The sequence below is a fragment of the Enhydra lutris genome, unplaced genomic scaffold (genome assembly GCF_002288905.1).
Source record: "Enhydra lutris kenyoni isolate GAN:26980312 unplaced genomic scaffold, ASM228890v2 scaffoldscaffold95, whole genome shotgun sequence".
Lineage (NCBI taxonomy): Eukaryota > Metazoa > Chordata > Mammalia > Carnivora > Mustelidae > Enhydra > Enhydra lutris.
In genome coordinates, this window is record NW_019154179.1 from 325,362 (window position 1) to 347,271 (window position 21,910).

Consider the following 21,910-nt stretch of genomic DNA (forward strand, 5'->3'; position numbering starts at 1 on the left):
CTTTCATTCCATTGGTAATTGAAATATTTTTAGAAACCCATAATGCAGCTTTCTCTGATGTCAGTCAGAAAGATTAGTCTGCCTTCTAGCCCTGAGCTTCTACCACATTGGGGGTTATTGAAGGAGGTAGTCAGTTTGCTGAAGCAGTGGTTGTAGGAACACTTAGGGTCTTATTTGGAATTTGTCTAATTGTGTTTTTCTTCTTTGCCAGGGGACTGAAAGTTGTGGAACCACAATTTGTGACATCAGGTTTTTTTTTGGGTAAGCAGCCATTTATGATTCTGGAAGATTAAGGCAGATAGGAAGCCCCTTCTGAGACTGTCACAAAGCTCTCGAACAACAGCCGACACCATGGACCTAAAGCTGGACCCTTCCCGGGATGACCTGCCTCTCATGGCCAACACCAGCCACATACTGGTGAAGCACTATGTACTGGATTTAAATGTGGATTTCGAAAGTCAAATCATTGAGGGCAGCATAGTGCTTTTCTTTGAGTCTGGGAACAGATTCGAGAAACAGAGTGGTTCCACCAAGGAAACCTGCCAGTCAGAGTCCAGTGAAGCCTGCAGATTTAGGACGCCTGAACCCTGCCATAGTCCTGGGACAGATACAAGGACCTTCTCACCTAAAACAGGATATAATGATTTTGCAATCTGTGGTAAAGGTGAAAAAGATACTTCTGGTAAAGATGGTAACCATGACAACCCGGAACAGGCTTCTGGGATTTCTAGCTCAAAGTACTGCTGTGACACAGGGAATCACAGGAATGAGGAGTTTTTGCTGGTGTTGGACTGCTGTGATTTATCTGTGCTAAAGGTTGAGGAGGTGGATGTTGCTGCCGTGCCAGGTATTGAAAAATTTACAAGGTCTCCCAAGCTCACAGTTGTTTCTGAGGAGCTCAGGAATCAGATTGTACATGAACTTGTGACTCTGCCGGCAGATCGTTGGAGGGAGCAGTTAGACTATTATGCTGGCTGCAGCCAGGCTCCTGGCTGTGGGGAACTCCTGTTTGACACTGACACTTGGAGCTTACAGATCAGGAAGACAGGGGCTCACACAGCTACTGACTTTCCTCACGCCATAAGGATACGGTACAGCACCAAACCTCAGGGGCGATCAGTTACATGGACCTCAGACCAGAGCGGCAGGTAGGTTATCTGGGTGCTCCACGGCCCCCTGCCTGGTAATCGGCCACACTGGGAGGTGAGCCTTTGTAGGGATGCTCTTCCACAGGGGACAGTCTCGGGGCAAAGATGCTCCTCTTTCTTCTGTGGCATTACCCATGTAGCCTCAAATCCCTAGGCCCACAGTGAAGCAGGTGAATTCCCAGGCCTGCTCAACTCTTAATAGGATTATTTCCCTTAAGTCAGGATGAAAGGATTACTTTGTCAAGCCCCTGTATTTCTGAGTTAGGAGATTGAAATGCAAGCCTAATAATGAAATCCCGAGCCTAGCTCTCCATTGGGATCTCTGTTGGCGACTTCAGTGCCGTAGATGAGAGTGATACTGGTCTCTGAGCAAATCCTTTCTCGAAGTTCCTTCCTATTCCTCCTGAGGGAATCAACTGCCACCACGTTGGGTGGGTCTGAAGCCTGGCCAGGTCCTTCTTCCAGATAAACTCAGCTCTGCTTTGTGACTTTCTTGCCGTACTTGTCCCTCGGCAGCCATGCTTCCCTGGACTTTGTCAGTTGTCATATAGTGCGAATCCTGAAAATACTGGGAAGGACTGGTTCTGAGGAACGTGGCACGTCCTGCTGAGGCTACACACTTGCTCCTTTGGCTGCTGTTCTTCCTATTTGACACCAGGAGACTCCGTTTTTTGTTTTTTTTTTTAAATTCTATTTGGTTACTTGAGAGCGAGCACATGAGCCCGGAGTTGGGGGCACAGAGGGAGAAGCAGACTCCCTGCAGAGCGGGGAGCCTGATGTGGGACTCGATCCCAGGACCCTGGGATCATGCCCTGAGCTGAAGGTAGCCGCTTAACCGACTGAGCCACCCAGGCGCTCCTGGAGGCGCCAGGTTTTGAGTATGGAGAGAATTGATGAGGCATTGATTGCCAGGGGAGGTGTTAGCACAGCCCTTTGTGCTTTTCTTCTTGCCCTTCCTCCAACAGTTGTTCAGGGTTCTTAGAATTTGAGAATTTTAAAATCAGACTTCATTGATTCGTCATTATTTTACCTGTTTGTGCTAATGTACTGCAGGTTGGTACAGTAATTATTGTAGAGCTTGGCTAGAGAAATGTTGATCTCAATGACCTTGTTTTGAGTTGACTCCCTTGACAGAGCGGTGGTCTTAGGAAATTGCTTGGATCTCTTCCCCAACTTATCTCCGAAAACCTTTTAGGTTTTTGTTTTGTTTTGTTTTATTTTGTTTTAAGCATCACTTTGACTTTGAGCTCTAATTATACTTTTCCTACCCTCCAGTCTTGCCCTGGTCTTCCACCCCACTGAGAATGAGTTCACTTCTTATTTCTGTTGGAGTCTGAGGCAGCCTTTGAGAAATTGCAGGGTTGGTGCAAACTTACACTAGTACAAAAGCATACTGATTTATATATAGAATAACATTGGATATTCTTGTGAAAACAGGAAAAGAAACAGGTGTTCTTACTGTATCTTTAAAATTTTTTTGAAATTATTAAGGGTAGGGTTTCAATCAGATCTAACAAAATATGGCTTCTGAATACTTAATTTAGGAAATCATAGTTTTTAACACTCCCAGGTATTTCATTTTTGAATTAGAATATTGGGGAAGAAGAATCTGTTGACAATAGTTGGAAGAAATACTCATTAATGGCTTCAAACATGGCTTTCTTCTCAGTGCTCATTACACAGAAAGAGATTAGACTTGTGAATTACATTACATGTCAGGTGTTGAGTAGGAATGAGTTATGGATAAATGCTGATTTTCATTAAGAAACCGAAGAGGTGCTTGGGCACATCTTGTTCCTGCAAAGGTTGACTTGGCAAAATTACTTGTGATGTCTCTTTTTCTGATAATTCAATAAAATGCTTGATCACAGTAAGAGTTTAAACTGTATCCTTGGAAGTTTGTGATTATATGTTAGTAAATAAATGGCGTATATGCAGCCTTACAAGAATAATAAATTTTGTTTTAAAAAAGAAATCCTTAAAAGATGTTTTCTTTCCCTTTTGCCTTTTTTGGGGGTAATTTTATTACACTCAGGATACTTTTCCATGAATGGCCACCAAATCTTTCTAAACTCTCCCACATGCTTACAAATAAATCTAGGTTTATATTGGTAACCGTTTGGATATTTTAAGGACTTTTTTTTTTTAAGATTTTATTTATTTATTTGAGAGAGACAGAGTGAGAGAGGGAACACAAGTAGGGGAGTGGGAGTGGGAGAAGCAGGCTTCCCGCTGAGCAGCAGCCTGATGCAGGGCTCAATCCCAGGACCCTGGGACCATGACCTGAGCTGAAGGCAGACGCTTAACGACTGAGCTACCCAGGCGCCCCAACTTTAAGGACTTTAAGATGCCAAAAGATCCCAAGTTGCTAGACAGAAAAAAATTCCTTAGTGATAAGAGCAGATAATAATTATTAGGGCTCCAGGGGTTTATGGATATTATTATGTGAAAATATATAAAATTTTACAATTGTGTGAAAAATATAATTGGGTAGAGCTTATTTTCTCCACGGGATAGAGCCTGCATTTACTAAGACCAACATTTTATTCTTGAGTGACAGAATACCGTCAGCATACCTACATTCTTAATACTGGATACAAAACATTTTATTCTCATTTTACAACTAGGAGAAGTGAATGAAGTTACTGAAAGTGCCTTGGAAAAAATCCATGTTTCAGTTGTAAAAGGGAGCCACATTTCTTATTTTTGATCTTCAGCATGTCCCTTATTGTATGCAGAGATTTCAGTACATTTAAAAAATATATTAGCTTTCAATAAATATCTATTTTTAAGGAGTTATTAGATGCAAACTTAAGAAAATCTCTAAATTGGTACCTTCCAAGTTCCATCAGTGACTTCTCCCCTTGTGACCTTCACCTGACCCTGTCTTGAAAATAAAACTTAAATTATTTAGTTTGATAATAAATAAGAGATCAAAGGATCCCAGGATGAAAAGCAAATTGTGACAAAACAATCTAATTGTATTAAAAATGTATGAAACTGGGGCGCCTGGGTGGCTCAGTGGGTTAAAGCCTCTGCCTTTGGCTCAGGTCATGATTCCAGGGTCCTGGGATTGAATCCCGCATCGGGTTTTCTGCTCAGCGGGGAGCCTGCTTCCTCCTCTCTCTCTGCCTGCCTCTCTGCCTACTTGTGATCTCTGTCTGTCAAAAAAAAAAAAAAAATCTTAAAAAAAAATGTATGAAACAACCTCATTGTAGGGGTTTGGGGGGCAAAGGTGCCTAGCTAAGTCGCTTTGGAAATGTGTGGAGTTTGTAAGACTGAAGGCAGAAGGAACTGCACCTAAATACTGTGCTGTAGTTGATAAAATTATTTCCTATGGGAGTACAGGTTAACAATTCTAGTACCACTATACGTGTATACTGAAACTGAGCAATTAAGTAAATCTGGGAGCCAGGTTTCTCACTGTTGAAGTGGGAGGTTACAGATGAGCAAGAGGAAGAGGCTAGAATGATCTCTGTGGTAACAGAATTGGAGACATCACTATAAACTCATGTTTAATGTTTAGTTTAAGATGGTTACAGGGGGTTGCATATAGAAATAATTATAAATAGGTGTTTCCCAAGGATCAGTATGCACATGTAGATTTCCTTGCTTGTCATCTGGGAAGGTCTAGAAGCACAGTGCCTGGGTCTTGATTTCTAATACCATCCTCCAGTAATGAAACCAGGGCTTCTTAGAGGAATGGCTAGGACTACGGGAAGTGCACAAGATGAGCCTGGAGCATCTTGTAGTGCCAGAAAATAAGGAAGTACTCAAACAATAGGAATAATAGCCGGCAACTGAGGGCATATGCCCAAGGTCCAAGGAACCATTGGAAAGAATTCCTAATGACCAAAGCTGAGCAACAATATAAAATGGTCTGGGATGATGACCTAAAGTATAAAATAAATAGTCATGAGCTCACGTTGCTATAAATAAACACATGGAGAATAGACCTATCTAAGGTACAGAAGTTGTCCAAGTTATTTAGATACTCCATCCTCAAGGAGGTGAAACATGACTCTGCTCCTTACTAAGTAATGGGCTAAGAAATAAGAGTTACTTTACATCGTAGAAACCCGACAAACATGACCTCAGTGAGGAGATCAAGGTTAGCATCAAAGTGAGGAGTCATGTTGATAGTGTGTACCCTTAGTATGAGGTGATGAAATGACATCTTTGTGATTGTCCTCCCCCAAGCCCATAACCCCAGTCTAACCAAGAGAAAAACATCAATAAATCCCGACTGAGGGACATTCAACAAAATACTTGACCAGTACCCCTCAAAACTCTCAAGGTCAGGGCTCTCAGGTAGCTCAGTCGGTTAAGCATCTGCCCATCTCGGGTCGTGATCCCAGAGTCCTGGGATTGAGCACTGCATTAGGCTCCCTGCCCAGTGGGGAGTCTGCCTTTCTCTCTGGCCCTCTCCTAGCTCATGTCCTCTCTCACATAAATAAATAAAATCTTTAAAGAAAAAAACAACTCTCAAGGTCGACATAAAGTCTTAAGAAACGGTCTCAGTGAGGAGAAGCCTAAGGAGACATGATGATTAGACATTAGCAGTAATGTCATGTCGACGTAGATGGAACTAGAGGGTATTATGCTTAGCGAAATAAGTCAATCGGAGAAAGACAAGGATCATATGGTCTCCCTGATATGAGGAAGTGGAGATGCAATATAGGGGGTTTGGGGGGTAGGAAAAGAAAAAATGAAAGAAGATGGGATTGGGAGGGAGACAAACCGTAAAAGACTCAATGTCAAAAAACAGACTGAGGGTTGCGGGGGGGAGGGGGGACGGGAGAGGGTGGTGGGGATATGGACATTGGGGAGGGTATGTGCTATGATGAGTGCTATGAAATGTGTAAACCTGGTGATTCACAGACCTGTACCCCTGGGGATAAAAATACATTATATGTTTATTTTTTTAAAAAAATAAATAAATTAAAAAAAAAAAAAAAGAAGTAATGTCGTGTCCTGGAACAGAAAAAGGACATTAGGGAGAATGAAAGAAATCTGAATAAAATACAGACTTTAATAATGTATCCATACTAGTTTATCAGTTGTGAGAAATATACTGACAAAAGGTGTTAATAACAGTGGGTATGGGGTAAATGGGAAATCTGTGTATTATCTTTGCACATAAAAGTAAATCTAGGGGCACCTGGTTGCTTGGTGGGTTGGGCCTCTACCTTTGGCTCGGGTCTTGGTCTTCGGGTCCTGGGATGGAACCCCGTAACGGTCTCCCTGCTCCGCGGGGAGCCTGCTCCCCCCTCTCTCTCTGCCTACTTGTGATCTCTCTGTCAAATAAATAAATAAAATCTTAAAAAAAAAAAAAAAGTAAATCTAAGCCTAACCAAAAATAATGTTTATTAAAAAAAATAAACTTCAAATCTGGAAAACGGTCACCATCTTTCTACCTTGAAATCCCTTACAAAAGTTAGGACTGCCTTGTCAGTAATTTCTTTCTCCCCATTATTATTCCTTTTTTTCCCCCCCTTTATTATTCTAGTTCTAAAGTGATGTGTCTGATCTTATAAAAGCTATCTTTTCCTACTGGGGCTTAGCCATTTTGGGATTATGGAAGTTCTTGAACTGAAAAGATCTTTTTTTTTTTTTTAAGATTTTAATTATTTATTTGACAGAGAGAGATCACAGGTAGAAAGGCAGGCAGAGAGAGAGGAGGAAGCAGGCTCCCCGCTGAGCAGAGAGCCCGATGCAGGGCTCAATCCCAGGACCCTGGGATCATGACCTGAGCCGAAGACAGAGGCTTAACCCACTGAGCCACCCAGGCGCCCCTGAAAAGATCTTTCTTTCCTCTATCGTGTAGATATTGGATTACAGGTAACATTTAAAAAGGACCACCAAAACAGGGCCCCTGGGTGGCTCAGTGGATTAAGCTTCTGCCTTCACTCAGGTCATGATCTCAGGGTCCTTGGGATTGAGGCCGCATTGGGCTCCCTGCTCAGCGAGGAGTCTGCTCCCCACCCCGCTGCCTCTCTGCCTACTTGTGATCTCTCTCTCCGTGTCAAACAAATAAATAAATAAAAATTTTAAAAAATTCTTAAAAAAGAAAAAAAAGGACGACAAAAACAGACACATATATGATAGTCTGATACAACAGGCTTCTTGGAAAGCCTGTTTACTTCGTGTAATGTGATTCTTTTTTCTGCCCTCTAAAAATATTTTGAGAACTATTTGAGAACATGGATAGAGTCAAGAATGTGTTAAGGGGTTGTTGCAAACCTAGGAAGGGAGGGGACTTAATAACTTTTTGGTTCTAGATCTTCAGTATGCTTAAGAAAAAAACTTTTAGAAATGAAAATCTTTAATTCAAAATTTATGTACTTTTCTATTCCACTGAATAAAATGTTATTTAAAACCAAGAGCATTCTCCTGTTCCCTTTTCCCTTAGGATCATTATAATAGTTGTGGAACCAGCCCAGTGGTCTAGGGAACCTGGGTTTAAGCTAATGACATCACTGAACATGAGCTGAATGGGGTGGAAATTCAGTTAAATATAGGAAACTTATTTTTGAAACTCCACTTACTTGGATCATCATTAAAGATAAGGAAACTGACTAGGAAAATACATTATAATTTAAGGTAATACTAAAAATTTTAAATTCCTTAAATCAGTATGATATTGTTTTGGACAAGATCAGGATGAAGTTGGCAAAATACTAAAGAAAATCATTTTTCTCTATCATGTTTCTTACTTAGCTGTTGGACCAAGGAAGATGTAGACTTTTGGAGTATTTTTAGTTTGACATCAAAACCAGATGTTAAAACATGTCTTTTTTCTTCCTCCATGAAATTAGTTTCATTGTTTAATATCTCACTATAAAGGAAAGTTTGAAAAGAATAAGCAAAGAGATTCTCTTTGGGAAGAGAGTCCAGGTCTAAAAGGAACATTTCTATAGTTAGTCCTTTTTTTTCCCTTTCCTGCTTCAAGAAACCAACACAAAATTCCTGAGAACTGAAGTGGAAATACACACTAACGCTATAATATCATTTTAAGATTACAGGAGGAATTGATAATCCCAAACTTGAAGCTGTTTGGAAGGATTCTATTTTAACCTGTTTCTCCCCTTGATTATAGATCTGCCTCTATTTACCAGAATCCCAGGTGAGTCCTAGTAGAAAAGGTAATAATGTGGACAGTCTTAATTTACACAAGTAACCCAAATGACTAACCAACCAAATAGGAAAACCCTGAATAACTAAACATCAACAGAAAATAACAAATCACAATTTTGGAAAGAACCTGGAAAGTGAGAGCCAGGTGACCAGAATACTTGTCTGAGTTGTGCTGCCCATTAGCTGTGTGACTTCAGATAAGGCCTTTTATATCTCTGGAGCTCAATTTTCTCATGTGTTAAAAAGAGGTTTCATCTTAGGATCTCCAGATGAGACTTCCAAATGAGAAATACTGTCTTTGCCTTTATAAACAGCTTGCCTGTGTGGGTTTTTTTTTTTTTTTAAAGATTTATTTATTTATTTGGCAGACACACACACACACACACACACACACCACCACCACCACCACCACCACCACCACCACCACCCCCGCCTCCCCACAAGCAGTGGGAGCCCGGGAGGGAGAAGCAGGCTTCCTGCTGAGCAGGGAGCCTGATGTAGGCCTCTATCCCAGGACTCTGGGATCATGACTTGAGCCGAAGGCAGATGCTTAACGACTGAGCCACCCAGGCGCCCAACAGCTTGCCTGTTTTGCACCCAAAACACTTGTGCTGAAAAGTGGTGAATTTCTGACTCAAAGCCACTTCCATTCAGTCTTGTGCATTTCGTACACAAAATCTGAGTCAAAGCAGCATTCTCCTTTGCACCTGCCATATGTCCAGTATGATTAAGAGGGATCCCAGTTTTGGTAATTGTGCCATGAAGGAGAATTTATTAAGGAAGGTGTGTGTGTGTAAAGTTGGGAGGAGAGAGTGAGTCATAGTTGACATTTCCTGCTTTAGTAGCCTGCCTCTTGGTTTTTGTGGCGCAAGAAAGCAAGAGGGTTGCTTGCTTATAATTCAGGTTTAATGAGAACATGGAGTCTTACAAAAGATCAGGTGCAGGAAGAAGAGATGATAAGGAATTGGAGGAGGCCTGAAGACTTTGTAACCCTGGCCAGTTTTCTAAAAGAATCGGACTCATGGAAATGTCCCATCTGTGGCCTCCTGGCCTCCAGAGACCAGATCAGTACTTCACTGTGGGAAAACATCCCAACAAGCCACACCATGGCAACTCTGGGCTCATCTTATCACCTGCTGCCCGCTTCTCCTAAGGCAGCCCTCTCCCCGGTCACTGAATGGTGGTACCAAATCTCTGAAAATGAGCGGTTTTATGGAAAGTGGTGGGACCTCAAAGATTTTTTTTTTTAAGATTTTATTTATTTATTTGACAGACAGAGATCACAATCAAGCAGAGAAGCAGGCAGATAGAGAGGAAGGGAAGCAGGCTCCCTGCTGGGCAGAGAGCCAAGATGGGGCTCGATCCCAGGACCTCGGGACCATGACCTGAGCTGAAGGCAGAGGCTTTAACCCACTGAGCCACCCAGGCACCCCTCAAACATTTTTTAAATTAAGAATAACCCCCTTTTCACACTGACTACAAAAAGACAAATGCATGTAGTTGTCAACTAAAGAGATAATATATAGGGGCACCTGGGTGGCTCAGTGGGTTAAGCCGCTGCCTTCGGCTCAGGTCATGATCTCAGGGTCCTGGGATCGAGTCCCGCATCGGGCTCTCTGCTTGGCAGGGAGCCTGCTTCCCTCCCTCTCTCTGCCTGCCTCTCTGTAAGTAAAAAAAAAAAAAAAAAAAAAGAGATAATAAATATATATAATGTGTGTGTGTGTGTGTGTATATATATATATATATATATATATATATATATATTTAAATATTTATTTATTTGAGAGAGAGAAAGCATTAGAGGAGGGAGGGTCAGAGGGAGAAGCAGACTCCCCACTGAGCAGGGAGCCCTATGCGGTACTCTGTCCCGGAACTCCAGGATTATGACCTGAGCCAAGGCAGTCACTTAACCAATTGAACCACCCAGGCGCCTGCCCAAATAAAATACATTTTGGATTAATCCCCTGCAAGTTTTCCTTTATGGATGGCTCCTTAAGAAAATGAGCAAGCATGTGAGAGTTGACCGACCCCTAACCATGGAAGGTGTATGTTTTAGTCCATTTCGACTATGATGACAAAGTACCACAGATTTATCTCTTAGTGTTCGGAGGCTGGAAGTCTAAGATCAGGGTGCCAGTGTGGTCAGGCTCTCATGAAAGCCCTCTTCTGGGTTGCAGACTGCTGACTTTTGGCTGCGTCCTTACGTGGAGGAAGGGGCTAAGGACTCTGTTGGGCTTCTTTTATAAGGGCGTCAATCTCCTTTATAAAATCCTTGTCCTCATGTGACCTAAGAACCTCCCAATGGGTCTACCTCCTAATCCCAACAGTCAGATGGGCATTAAGATTTCATCATAGGAATCTGAGGGGGACACATTTCAGCCATAGCAGCATAGTTAGTCTCATCCTCGTTTAACCACGGCACGAACACACAAACATGTATGAAGCTGAGGGAGTAGCCATTCTGGCAAGTTCTTCCTCAGTTTAGAAGTTCCGTAATGGCAGCAAATCATGATAGGTCTGCTCTCATGCTGTCTTTCGATCTTCTTACTGATTTTCAGTGTCCTTCTCCCCACCCCCACAACTCCTGTGCAGTTTAACTGGACTCCCCAGGGAGCCTTTCACTGGGTGGCTATCCCAGGGCATGTGGGATGAGCCCTGGTGTGAGAGAGTTTTCCTGCTGGAAGGAATTATTGAGTCTGGAAATAAAGTTCTGCGCATTGGAGGCTGGCGCCTTCACATCTGTCCCGTGAGCGTTTTAGCAACACGGCCAAGGTGCAAGGCTGTGCGTGTTGAATAAACACAGCTGCATTTACTTCAGTGATTACACATCCAGATAGCTGCAGAGCATATTTATAAATGTGCATAGATTTTCCTCCCCTCTTGGGGCACAGGGTATGGGGACAGGAAATCAACTCTCTGTAGTTGTCATTTATAGGTGAGTGTGGTGGGAGCCATCTTGATTCTTGAATCACCATGTGGGCAGTATGATTTTCATGACTCCCCCTGCATGCCCCAATTTTTGTCACATGCCCCAAATTCCATCACTAGAGTTTTATCCAGTGGTTAAGTTTTCATCTCTTTTAAAAATATACTCACTTGAGATGCCTGGGTAGCTCAGTCCAGTTGAGCCTCTGCCTATGACTTGGGTCATGGTCCCTGTGTCCTGGGATGGAGTCCCATATTGGGCTCCTTGTTTAGGAAGGAGCCTGCTTCTCCCTCTGCCTCTGCTCCCCCTGCTTCTGCTCTCTTTATCTCTCTCTCACACACACACACAAAAAATAAAATAAAAAAATAAAAATAAATAAATATATATATATATAGTCACTTAACTTTACATTGTTTTAGATGTTTGTGCTAGGATGTGTGACATGCATAAGGATATCAGGTTGTAAAAGCTCCAAAGGCTATTGCTTATGAAGTCATTGGTGCTTGGTGTGGGCTCATTGGGAAGGAAGCGGGGAGGCTGCATCTGAGAAAGAAGAAAAGTCCAAGAATGGAATAGGCTGGGAGCAAAAAGATAATCTGTGTTTTCAAGAAATTTTGCCTAGATGATGGTTTCCCCATTTGTGAAAACATTCCAATAAGAAAGCGATTGTGTCTTGTATCAGATGTGGCTGTATTTATAGATGGGGCTTTTACACTTTCAGAGTTACAGCTCTGGAGACCAGAGGGAAGTGTGGTGTCTCTCCCATTTGGATGGGGACCCCCAAATGTGGGACACCCCTGTCAGATGGGGGCTGGCAGCACAGGCGGTGCAGAATTCTCTGGAAGCACAACAAAGGAGCAAGAAGTTTATTGAATATACTGCAGGGGTGAGGCAGGCAAGACCACAAAGGAGAGCCTGTCTGCCAGGAGGTGGTGGTAGTGGTGGTGGTGGTGGGGGGGTTGTACTTAAAGGGGGAAGGTGAGCAGGTATGGGGATGTATGGAATTTTCCATTTTGGGGTACCTGTGCCTCATTGTAAAGTAGCCCATTGGTTTGCTAGGGCTTATGTGTATTTTGAGGTGGGTGGCCTGATGGGTCAGATCGTCACTGTGGGCCCTTTTGCCTTGCTCTACATTCCATTGCTCCAGCCTGTTGCCTAAAAGTGCCTCTGCGGAAAGCAAGAAAGAAAACACAGATTTTAGCAGCAAGGTTGCCTCAGTAGTGTAAAGAGGAGGTAGCAGAAGAGACTTGTGAGGACAGTAGGGGGGTGGTAGGCAACAGCTTCTTGGGAGCCTGGCCAGGTAACTAATCCCCACGGTGGGAGAATTCAGGTGCCCAGGGACAGTCTGGTAGAAAGAGCCTTTGAGAGGATGCCAGGGGGCGGGGTCAGGACAGAACTCTAGAATGAAATATCTAGAGCTAGACCACTTAGAGGGGAAAAATTGAGAATGAGAGAGGAAAGGATGGTGATAACATGCTTTTCAAATATCCAGCCAATGGGAAGATTTCCTTCCACACACACTCCCGGATTTATGGGTGGCACCCAGACTCAAATCTGCCGGCAACATCAATACTTAGTTCATAAACCTCTCTTTCCTCAATGTTCTGTGATCGATCCAATTTCAGACACAGTCCCATTGCTGAATGCTCTACTGTTTGTGCTTTAGAAAAATCATGATCTCTGTGTCCATACAAGTGTCCTCTGCCATAGTGTGTGCAAAGAAAGCCCTGTATGTGCAAATTAAATAGAGACTCTTCTTCTCCCTTGTCCTTTCCTATGATCTTGCTTGTCATCTTGACGCTCCTCTTTAATTTCTTTGCAAGCCCTCTTATCGCCTGAGCCAGAAACCTGAGAAAATTCTGTTATCTACTGCCGCATACAAATCACCCCAAACTTAATAGCTTAAAAGAACGAACATTTATTATCTCACACGGTTTCTGAGGGTTAAGAATCCAGGAACAGTTTAACTGGGTGGTTCTGGCTCAGGATCTCTTACAAGGTTGCAGTCAGCTATCTGTCAGGGCCACAGGCCTCTCAGGGCTTGACTACAGATGGAAAATTCTTTTCCAGATGCATTTGCATGGTTGTTGACAGCCTCAGGTCCTCACTGCCTGTGGCCCGGGTCTCTCTTTCTGCTGCATGGGCCCCTCCATAGCCTGTTTGAGTACTGTCTTGACATGGCAGCAAGTGATAGAAGAACCCCTAAAAACCAGATTTTAAAATTCTCAGTTCTCAGGAATAACATCTCTTCTGCCACATCTTATTGGTCATATAGACCAACCCTAGTACAGTGTGGGAGGGTACTTCGTAAGGAAATGAATACCAGGAGGCAGGGGGCATTGGAGGCCCACTTAGAAGCCAGCTGCCTGAGAGAGGCTTTCCTTCTCCCTCTTCTTCAGCAACTAACTAGGTCCATCTGATTCTTCCTCTGCAGTCTTTCTCAGATGTGACCTCATCTTAAGTCTGATTGTTTCTTCAGGGAACAGGTGTGGAGGCTGATGGGGAAGCCTTGGGGACTACATACCTAAGTGCACAGACCAAATGCACTTCAGAGGGAGAAGGAGAGCAAACCTCTTGGCAGGCCAGTCTTTCGGGGAGGATTCATTCCCTGTGCAGGGAGCAGGGAGGATTCATTCCCTGTGCAGGGAAGGGGATATCTATAACATCAGAGTCTCCCTACAGAAACCAGGTGCTGAGCACAACAGCAAGAGAGCACAGTTGCTTTCAGACTTGACCTAATCTGGAAATGTTGGGGTTCAGGGCCAACTGCCAAGGAAGAATTCTGACCTCTTTCGTGCAAAAAGGTGGTTTCATTAAAGTACAGGTACAGGGGCCATCTGGGTGGCACAGTTGGTTAAGTGTCCAACTCTTGGTTTCGGCCCAGGTCTGATTTCGGGGTTGTGGGATCAAGCCCTGTGTCAGGGCTCAGTGTGGAGTCTGCTTGAGTTTCTCTCCCTCTCCATCACCAATCCCCTCCCCCAGTAAATAAATTGATTTAAAAAAATAAATAAAACACAGAGACAAAACCCTGGGCAGAAAGGGCTGCACTTAAGTAGTGAGGACTGGCTGATTATATACTTGGAGTTGGGGTTATTAAAGACAAAGGGAAGTTTCCAAAAGGACTTTCATATGCTAGAGAAGACTCACAGGATCCTGGAGGCCTAGCTGGTGTCAAGCTAAGGTTGTTTTTCCCTCTAGCAAAGCATTAACATTAAGACGATTGGGAGTTTCTGGAGGAATGTCATACTCCCCTATTTCAAGTATTTGTCAATGGGCTGCAGGTTATAAGGACACTTAATTTTATCTATATTTCCTTCTGTCTTTGTTCTCCACATCACTAGGACTTAAGACCATGATGTGAGGTCAGCTCCCCTTTTTTGCCTGAAAGTCTAAGGAAATCTCTATCTAGGCAAGGGTCTGCAGCTTCCTTGTAAGTATCACAAATAGTTTAACTACACAAGTCTACTTAGATCAGAAGTGGCTACTTAGATTGGAAGAAGGCTCTTGAACTGACGGAAGTTGTGGGATCCATTCTGCTTCAGTGAGAAAGAAAGCCTTGAGTCTCAGCATCTGCCATTGTCAGAGAAAGCAGGAGTTACACCCGCCATTTGGCCAGTGGGAATACACCCTGTTTCCACTGGGTGAGACCTTCTCTAAGGTGGGCTTCTGGGGAGAAAGCAAAACACTTAATGGGTAGGATTTTCAGAAGTAGGCCTATCTTAATTACTTGAGCTGCTACGGCACCCTTCCCATCGGGTGCACCCACCACTACCAGCCCCACCTGGGAGGAATCAACCCTAGTAGGCTTCCTCATTAGGTTCTTCAACAGCCCGAGGCTGCTCGGTTAACCAAGATTAAGTCAATTGACCAAGGCCCCAGGGGACCAAGGTGGGCATTGAGAACTCATTGGTGGGAGATTCTGAGCCTTCTATGAAAATTTGCTTTTGTTCTTAGATTTATCATCTTGGGATCAGAGGGATAGGTTTATGGCCCAGAATAGAGGTCTGCTGTCTGCCCCCCACCGCCATTTGACATGTGACTCAGAGAGGTCAAGTCATTTAACAAGTTGACCAGGACTACGGTCTCCTGAATCTTTCCTTGCCCGTGTTAGACCTGCGAGTTATTATAGCGAGCACACTACTAGGATAGGTAGGCTGCAACAGCCTGTTTGCTCTGAGGTCCAATTTCTGCTCTTGTTGTGATCTCTGGATGACAAGGAACCTCATTTCCCAGGATCCCCTGTCTTCTGCTTCCTACTAAGTTTGACCCTTGTAGGGCAGTGGGAGAAAATTTGAGAGCAGGAGTTGGTGGAGAAACAAGGTACTTCTTCCTCCCTCCCTGTTTCCTTTCGCATCTCCAGCAGTGACTGAGTCTTCTCTGATCCCAGCACCCATTGGACAGTCCCTACTATGACTCTGGCTTCTGTCAGATGACCCCTGCTGCTGCAGCCCCTTAGCTCCCAGTAATGCCAGCTCCTTCAACCAGAGGACTCACAGCAGCTACTTACCACTGTGGCTAATCCGTGGGTTGCCTCACTTTTCCCTGTTTGGCTTCTCACCTCTTCTATCACTTAGATCACCTGTCCCCTATGTTAAATCACCTCTACTTGTTAAGATCCAGACTGGTGTGTCTTTTCCTTACTGGGCCCTGACTGATGAAGTTGGACCAGCATTCTGGATATTTGGGCACTTTGTAGGAACACAGTAAGTGTTGAGTCATAATGATGCTAATGAAAAAGGAAAATCAGTTTACCCAAGAGAGTTAGTGCTCTGCTCTGTTGATTTACTCTGTAAGTCAGGCAGATTAAAACTATATCATATTTATCATAGTTCCTGAAAAGCAAAAGGTGGAGACATTTTCTTAAGACATTTTCCTGGGGGTCACTCTTGTGCCTTCAACTCTGTGGCATCAAAAGAATGGATTCTTTCAATCTCAGATCTTTTCCATTGCTGCCCTCTGACTTAATCACAGAAAGGATCATTCTTGGTATGGGTGGGTTTGTAATTTTTAATTATAGCAGAATGAGACTTAATGTCATCCCATTTGGTTTCCTACACTCGCTTTGTAATGACTCTACACTTGGCCTTCCCATCACAAGCCCCGTTGTTGTGACCTACAGTCCCGTTTATATGCCAACCCCAGTTCTTGGCCTCCACACAAGGATTCCCACAAGGGTTCCATTTGAGATGGTGGTTTCCAAGATTGGGAATATCTGCCCGCCAGCAACTGGATTTGAGACCACCAGCTTGTTTTTCCAAACATTAATATCTCGGTGATCTCCAAACATATTTTCTTTTCCAGAATGTTTTCCAAAAGGTTTGTAAGAATGTCTCTAAAACTTTTTTTCTTTTGAAGGTGTAAGGGCCTAAGGGGAAGGACAAGGTTTGTATAAATTTTAAATTGGCAGACTAGCATTTAAAACTTTATCCGAAAAAATATTTTTCCCTTTAAAAAAAAACCCTCTCTTTACATATTTAAGTAATCCATTTGGGAGAAATTACTACTCGGCTGTTCACATAGCCAGCCCTTGGCAGTTTCAGTTCAAAATGCATTGAAACCAGTCAGCTACAAAGCTTTAAATGTTTTCTCTTTGAAAACTCAACTTAACCTTCACTACCATGGTGGTGAGAAAAGTGACAGCTCATTTAAAGATTCCCCTGTTTTGTTTCTTTGTCTTTCTTCTGCAGGCCATGTGTTTATACTATGGGATCTCCCATAAACAACAGGGCCCTTTTTCCATGCCAGGAGCCACCCGTTGCCATGTCAACATGGCAGGCTACGGTTCGAGCAGCTGCATCTTTTGTTGTTTTAATGAGTGGGGAAAATTCTGCCAAGCCAACACAGCTTCAGGAAGGTACTGTACATGTGTTCTGTGCTTCTTTCTGTAGTGTGCGCATGCTGGACCCAGGGATCTAATACGCAATGTTTTTCTCAACTTTAAAAGAGCTCCTTTATGAGTTGGGTTGAAATGAACATACTAGAAACATTTTGCCAGAGAAAATAGCAGGGGATGGGGAGGGGCACTTGGGAGACTGGACAGGGGATGGGGGGCTCTTCATGCCCGAGTTATCAATGCCTAAATTATTTTAGGGGTTGCTTTCACCTGGTGGTTTGTGGGCCTTAAGTGGGTGGTCCTGGTTGAAGACTTTGGGACAGGCAAGTGTGTCACGGAAATGCCGTTCATTACAGTTCACTTGTCTGTAGTTCAGTAAGGTTATTCAGTATGCGGGGTGATAGAGCTACTGTTGGCTGGCCCGCTGGAGTTGTCCTGCTAAGGCATGTCTTCTGCACACCACTGGCCCATTTGGCTCTTAAGTAAAGGTGTGTAAGAAAGATGGAAGGCAAGTGCTAATGCGTCGAGGTTTGTGCTTATGGCAATAATTAACTTTTTCAGTTGAGATCTGGAGCGTGTTAGTGCCAGGTAAATTCTTATTGTGTTATTTCTTCGTTTAAAATATTGTGTCTTCTTCTACGTACTTATTGTCGAAACTTTAACATTTATAGAAAAGCAAAAATAATAAAAAAATTATTTTTGAGAAAATGGTTGTTAACATTTGCTTCCTTTCCTGCCAGTATTTAAAATCTATATGTATACTACATGCTACCAACTACATGTTACCATTTCAAAATGTTCATCCTGGCATAGAACAGTTTTATATTCCATTTATTTCATTCTAGTATATCTTGAATGTTTTCCACATCCCTATGTATTTTTCAAAAATATGATTTTATTTTCTGCGTAATAATTTTGTTGTATGAGCATATCAGCTTTTATGTAATGTTCCCATATTATTAGACATTTTTATTGTTTTCAGGGCTTTTTTCCCTCTATTTTATTGCATTAAATTCCTGAGAAGATAGTTTGTTTAAAATGAGAATTAATGAGTCAAAGAGTTTTGAACACGTTTAAGGGTGTTGGTACATTTCTCAAGTTATTTTCCAGAAAGGTACCAATTTACACTCCTATGAGGGTCCCAGTTACTGAGAGCGTCCCACGTCTGTTGGGCAAGAGAAAGTCTCTCTTTAATTGGATTATTTCGATTATCAGTAGGTCCCACTTGTCCTCCAAGGATTCTTAACCATTGTCATTATCTCTTCACTTCCTTTGCCCATTTTTATTCTGAGGCCTTAGGGAGGCTTTCAAAAGTTTGTTTCATCTTTTTAATTTGATTGGCTCTTTAAAAAAATAAAGATCTTGGAGCTTCTAGGTTGCTAAACAGGAAGATGCTGGGAGAAAGTGCAGAAGCTCTGAGCCCTTCCCCACATACCTTCTCCCCACTTCTCTTCCCTCTGGCTGCTTTTGAGTTGACTCTCCACTGTTTATAAAGGCAGTAGAAAAGTGCACTGGCGAATGGTTTCTTTGGGGTTCGTTTCCTTCCAGGGGCTCCCCTGGTCACCGACTTACAATAAGTAAATCTATAAGCTAGTCTCATATATAAAACAATAAAATAAAATAAAGATATTAATCTCTTAATGATGTTTGTGGAAAGTATTGTTCCCAGTTTATAGTATACCTTTTAATTTCATATAATGTTTTTGATTTATAGGAGATTTTAATTTTTATGTAGTCAAATCTGTCAAGTTTCTTTTAGAAAGTTTTGCTGCTCTGAGATTCACCATTTTGTTCTGATATTTTTATTTAAGTTTTAGTTTAATTTTTGTAATTTGTTGGTTAATTTGTTGGTCATTTATTCTGGTCAGTGTTGCAAAATGAGAACTAAACTCCGCCCCGCCCCCATAGGAAACCAGTTGTTCCAAGATCATTTATTAGATCTTTGCTAACTTGTAATATCTCCTTTTTTTTTTTTTAAGATTTTATTTATTTATTTGACAGATAGAGATCACAAGTAGGCCCAGAGGCAGGCAGAGAGAGAGGAAGGGAAGCAGGCTACCCGCTGAGCAGAGAGCCTGATGTGGGGCTCCATCCCAAGACCCTGGGATCATGACCTGAGCCAAAGGCAGAGGCTTTAACCCACTGAGCCACCCAGGTGCCCCTCTCCTTTTTTAAAATTAAGTTTTTTATTTTAATTCCAGTATGGTTAACATATACTGTTATGTTAGTTTCAGGTGTACAATCTAGTAATTCAGCAATTCTGTACATTACCCAGTTCTCTTCATAAGTATACTCTTGATTTGTGATATCTCCTTTGTCGGAAACTAGATTTATGCATGTACTAGAGTCTTCAGTGAGTGTTAACTTGATTCTCAAAAGTCAAAACAAAACAAGACAAGTAATATATTTAAAAAAAAATTTTTTTTAAATAGGTCACTAATACATGGCTCCTTTTGTTTTTTTTTTAATAAAGATTTTTATTTATTTATTTGACAGAGAGAGAGAGATCACAAGTAGGCAGAGAGACAGGCAGAGAGAGAGGAGGAAGCAGGCTCCCCGCCGAACAGAGAGCCCAATGTGGAGGTGGATCCCAGGACCCTGAGATCATGACCCAAGCTGAAGGCAGAGACTTAACCCACTGAGCCACCCAGGTGCCCCAATACGTGGCTTCTTTACACATGAGCAAAGGCCAAGAAAATTGCAATAAAGTCTTCTTTTCACTCCTTATTTCCAGCTACCCAGGAACTGCCCCCCAAGGCAATCAAGGTGACCAACTTCTTATGTATATAGTATAGTCTTTCCTTTTTGTTGCACAAATCATCACATGCTATGCACATTGTTTTGTATTTTGCTTCCTTCTTTAGAATAAATTTATCTTATAGCAGATTTCATAACTGAACATAACGAAAAGCTTCCTCATTATTTTTATGACTACAGAGTATTCCATAAATGGCTGTTTCACAGTTTAGTTAACCGTTAGCTCTTGACTTCGCTCTAAATTAAATAATAAATTTAATGGGCATTTACTTCTCTCATCTTCCCTCACTCACATTCCCCAGTTTTAATTAATACTCACAGATATTATCTTTATACTTTTTTTTGTCTCCTGTCTTCTCTTCTAGGAATTATAATTACTGTTTTATATTTTCATTCAGTTTCAAACCATATTTGTAATAAGTATTTAGACTTTCTTTATTTTTGAGCTCTTAAGTTTGAATAATCTCTCACTTGGGAAATGACACATATACACACACACACACACATATATATTTATCATATATATATTTTTTTAGGGGGGGAAGGGGCAGAAGGAAAGGGGGCAGAAAGAATCCCAAGCAGCCTCCATGCCCAGCATGGAACCCAACATGGGGTTTGATCTCACAACTCTGAGATCATGACCTGATCCAAAATCAAGAGTCAGATGCTCAATCAACTGAGGCACCAAGGAACCCCAGTATTTTTTTTCTAGAAGCGTGGATATTTCTGAGCCCTCCCATACTTAGGTTGGCTTTTTATTGTATTCAGTTATGAGCAATCCTTGGCTAGGTATTCTTAGGACTTTTTTTCCCTCCTAAATTGACTCTGAACCTTTTCATTATTATCCCTTAGTATTTCTGAGGAGAAATCTGATACCATTTTTTAAAAATTCTTTAAAAGTAGTCTGATTTTCCTGCCTAGAGACTCACAGATTAAATTTTTTAATTTATGTAATTCAAAACTTCCTAGAATGTAGCTAGTTGTGGGGTACCATTTTTAAAAAATCAAATTTATTAAAGTATGACTTAAATATAATAATGTACACACAGTTTAAGTTTTGTTCATGAGGTTTGGCAAATATATACACCTATGTAATTAATCAGTACTCCTATGAAGATGTAGACTATGTTTGGTACCCTGGAAACTGCCTGTGCCTCCGCCATCTGTCTAGTCAACCACTGATCTGAGTTCCATATCTGTAGATTACTTTTACCTCTTCTATGGATTCATATAAATGGCGTTATTCCGTTCATATAAATGGAGTTATACTTTTTTGTGTCAGCCTTCTTTGGCTCTACATGTTTGTGACATTTATCCATATTGTTATAGGTAGCAATAGTTTATTCTCTTTTAAAAGAAATTGATGGGGGCATGTAGCTGGCTCAGCATATGACCCTGATTTCAGTGTTGTAAGTTTGAGCCCCATGTTGGGGTAGAGTTTACTTAAAAAAATTTTTTTTAAGAAATTGATGAATAGTTGCCCATTAGATGAATAAACTGCAAGTTTTTGTTGTTGTTGTTGTTTGTTTTTTAATCTGCTCACCTGTTGAGGGAAATTTGCATTATTTTTGGCCATCGCAGAATATATGCTGTGGATATTCATGTATAAGTCTTTTTGTGGATATCGATTTTCATTTCTCTTGGGTAAATACCCAACAGTGCAATTGCTGGATCATATATGTATATTTTAACTCTGTAAGTATCTGCCAAACTAGTTTCAAAGTGATCGAATCATTTTTTATTCCACTAGCAATATATGAGAGTTTAGCTGCTGTGTGTCCTTGCAAACACTTGGTGTTGTCAGTCCTTTTAATTTTAGCCCTTCAACTGGGTGTAAAATGCTATCTCCTTGTGTTTTGATTGCATTTCTCTGATGGCTAATGATCCTGAGCAACTTTTCATGTACTTATTGTACATTCGTAGATCTTCCTTTAAAAGCATCTCTTCAAGTCACTTATTCATTTACTTAAAGTGGATTTTTAAGTTGTTCTGTTATTAGATTGTATATACTGTATATATATTGTACTTTATATGCTCTAGATACAAACCCTCTGTTGGATGTGTGTATTGCAAATAGGTTCTCCCAGTCTGTATAGTTGGTCTTTTCAT

General features: G+C 41.8%; 1 protein-coding gene across 4 annotated transcripts in view; it reads left to right on the top strand.

Moving 5' to 3' along the window:
- LOC111139084 (chromosome unknown C9orf3 homolog) overlaps positions 1 to 21,910 on the top strand; it is a 353,105-nt gene that overhangs the window by 40,114 nt on the left and 291,081 nt on the right. For all 4 annotated transcript variants that reach the window (XM_022491219.1, XM_022491218.1, XM_022491220.1 and 1 more), the window contains exons 2-3: positions 212 to 1,148; positions 16,899 to 17,065. In XM_022491219.1, coding sequence (XP_022346927.1) covers positions 352 to 1,148; positions 16,899 to 17,065 — 964 coding nt within the window. In that variant the 5' untranslated portion in view covers positions 212 to 351. The remainder of the gene's footprint in view (positions 1 to 211; positions 1,149 to 16,898; positions 17,066 to 21,910) is intronic.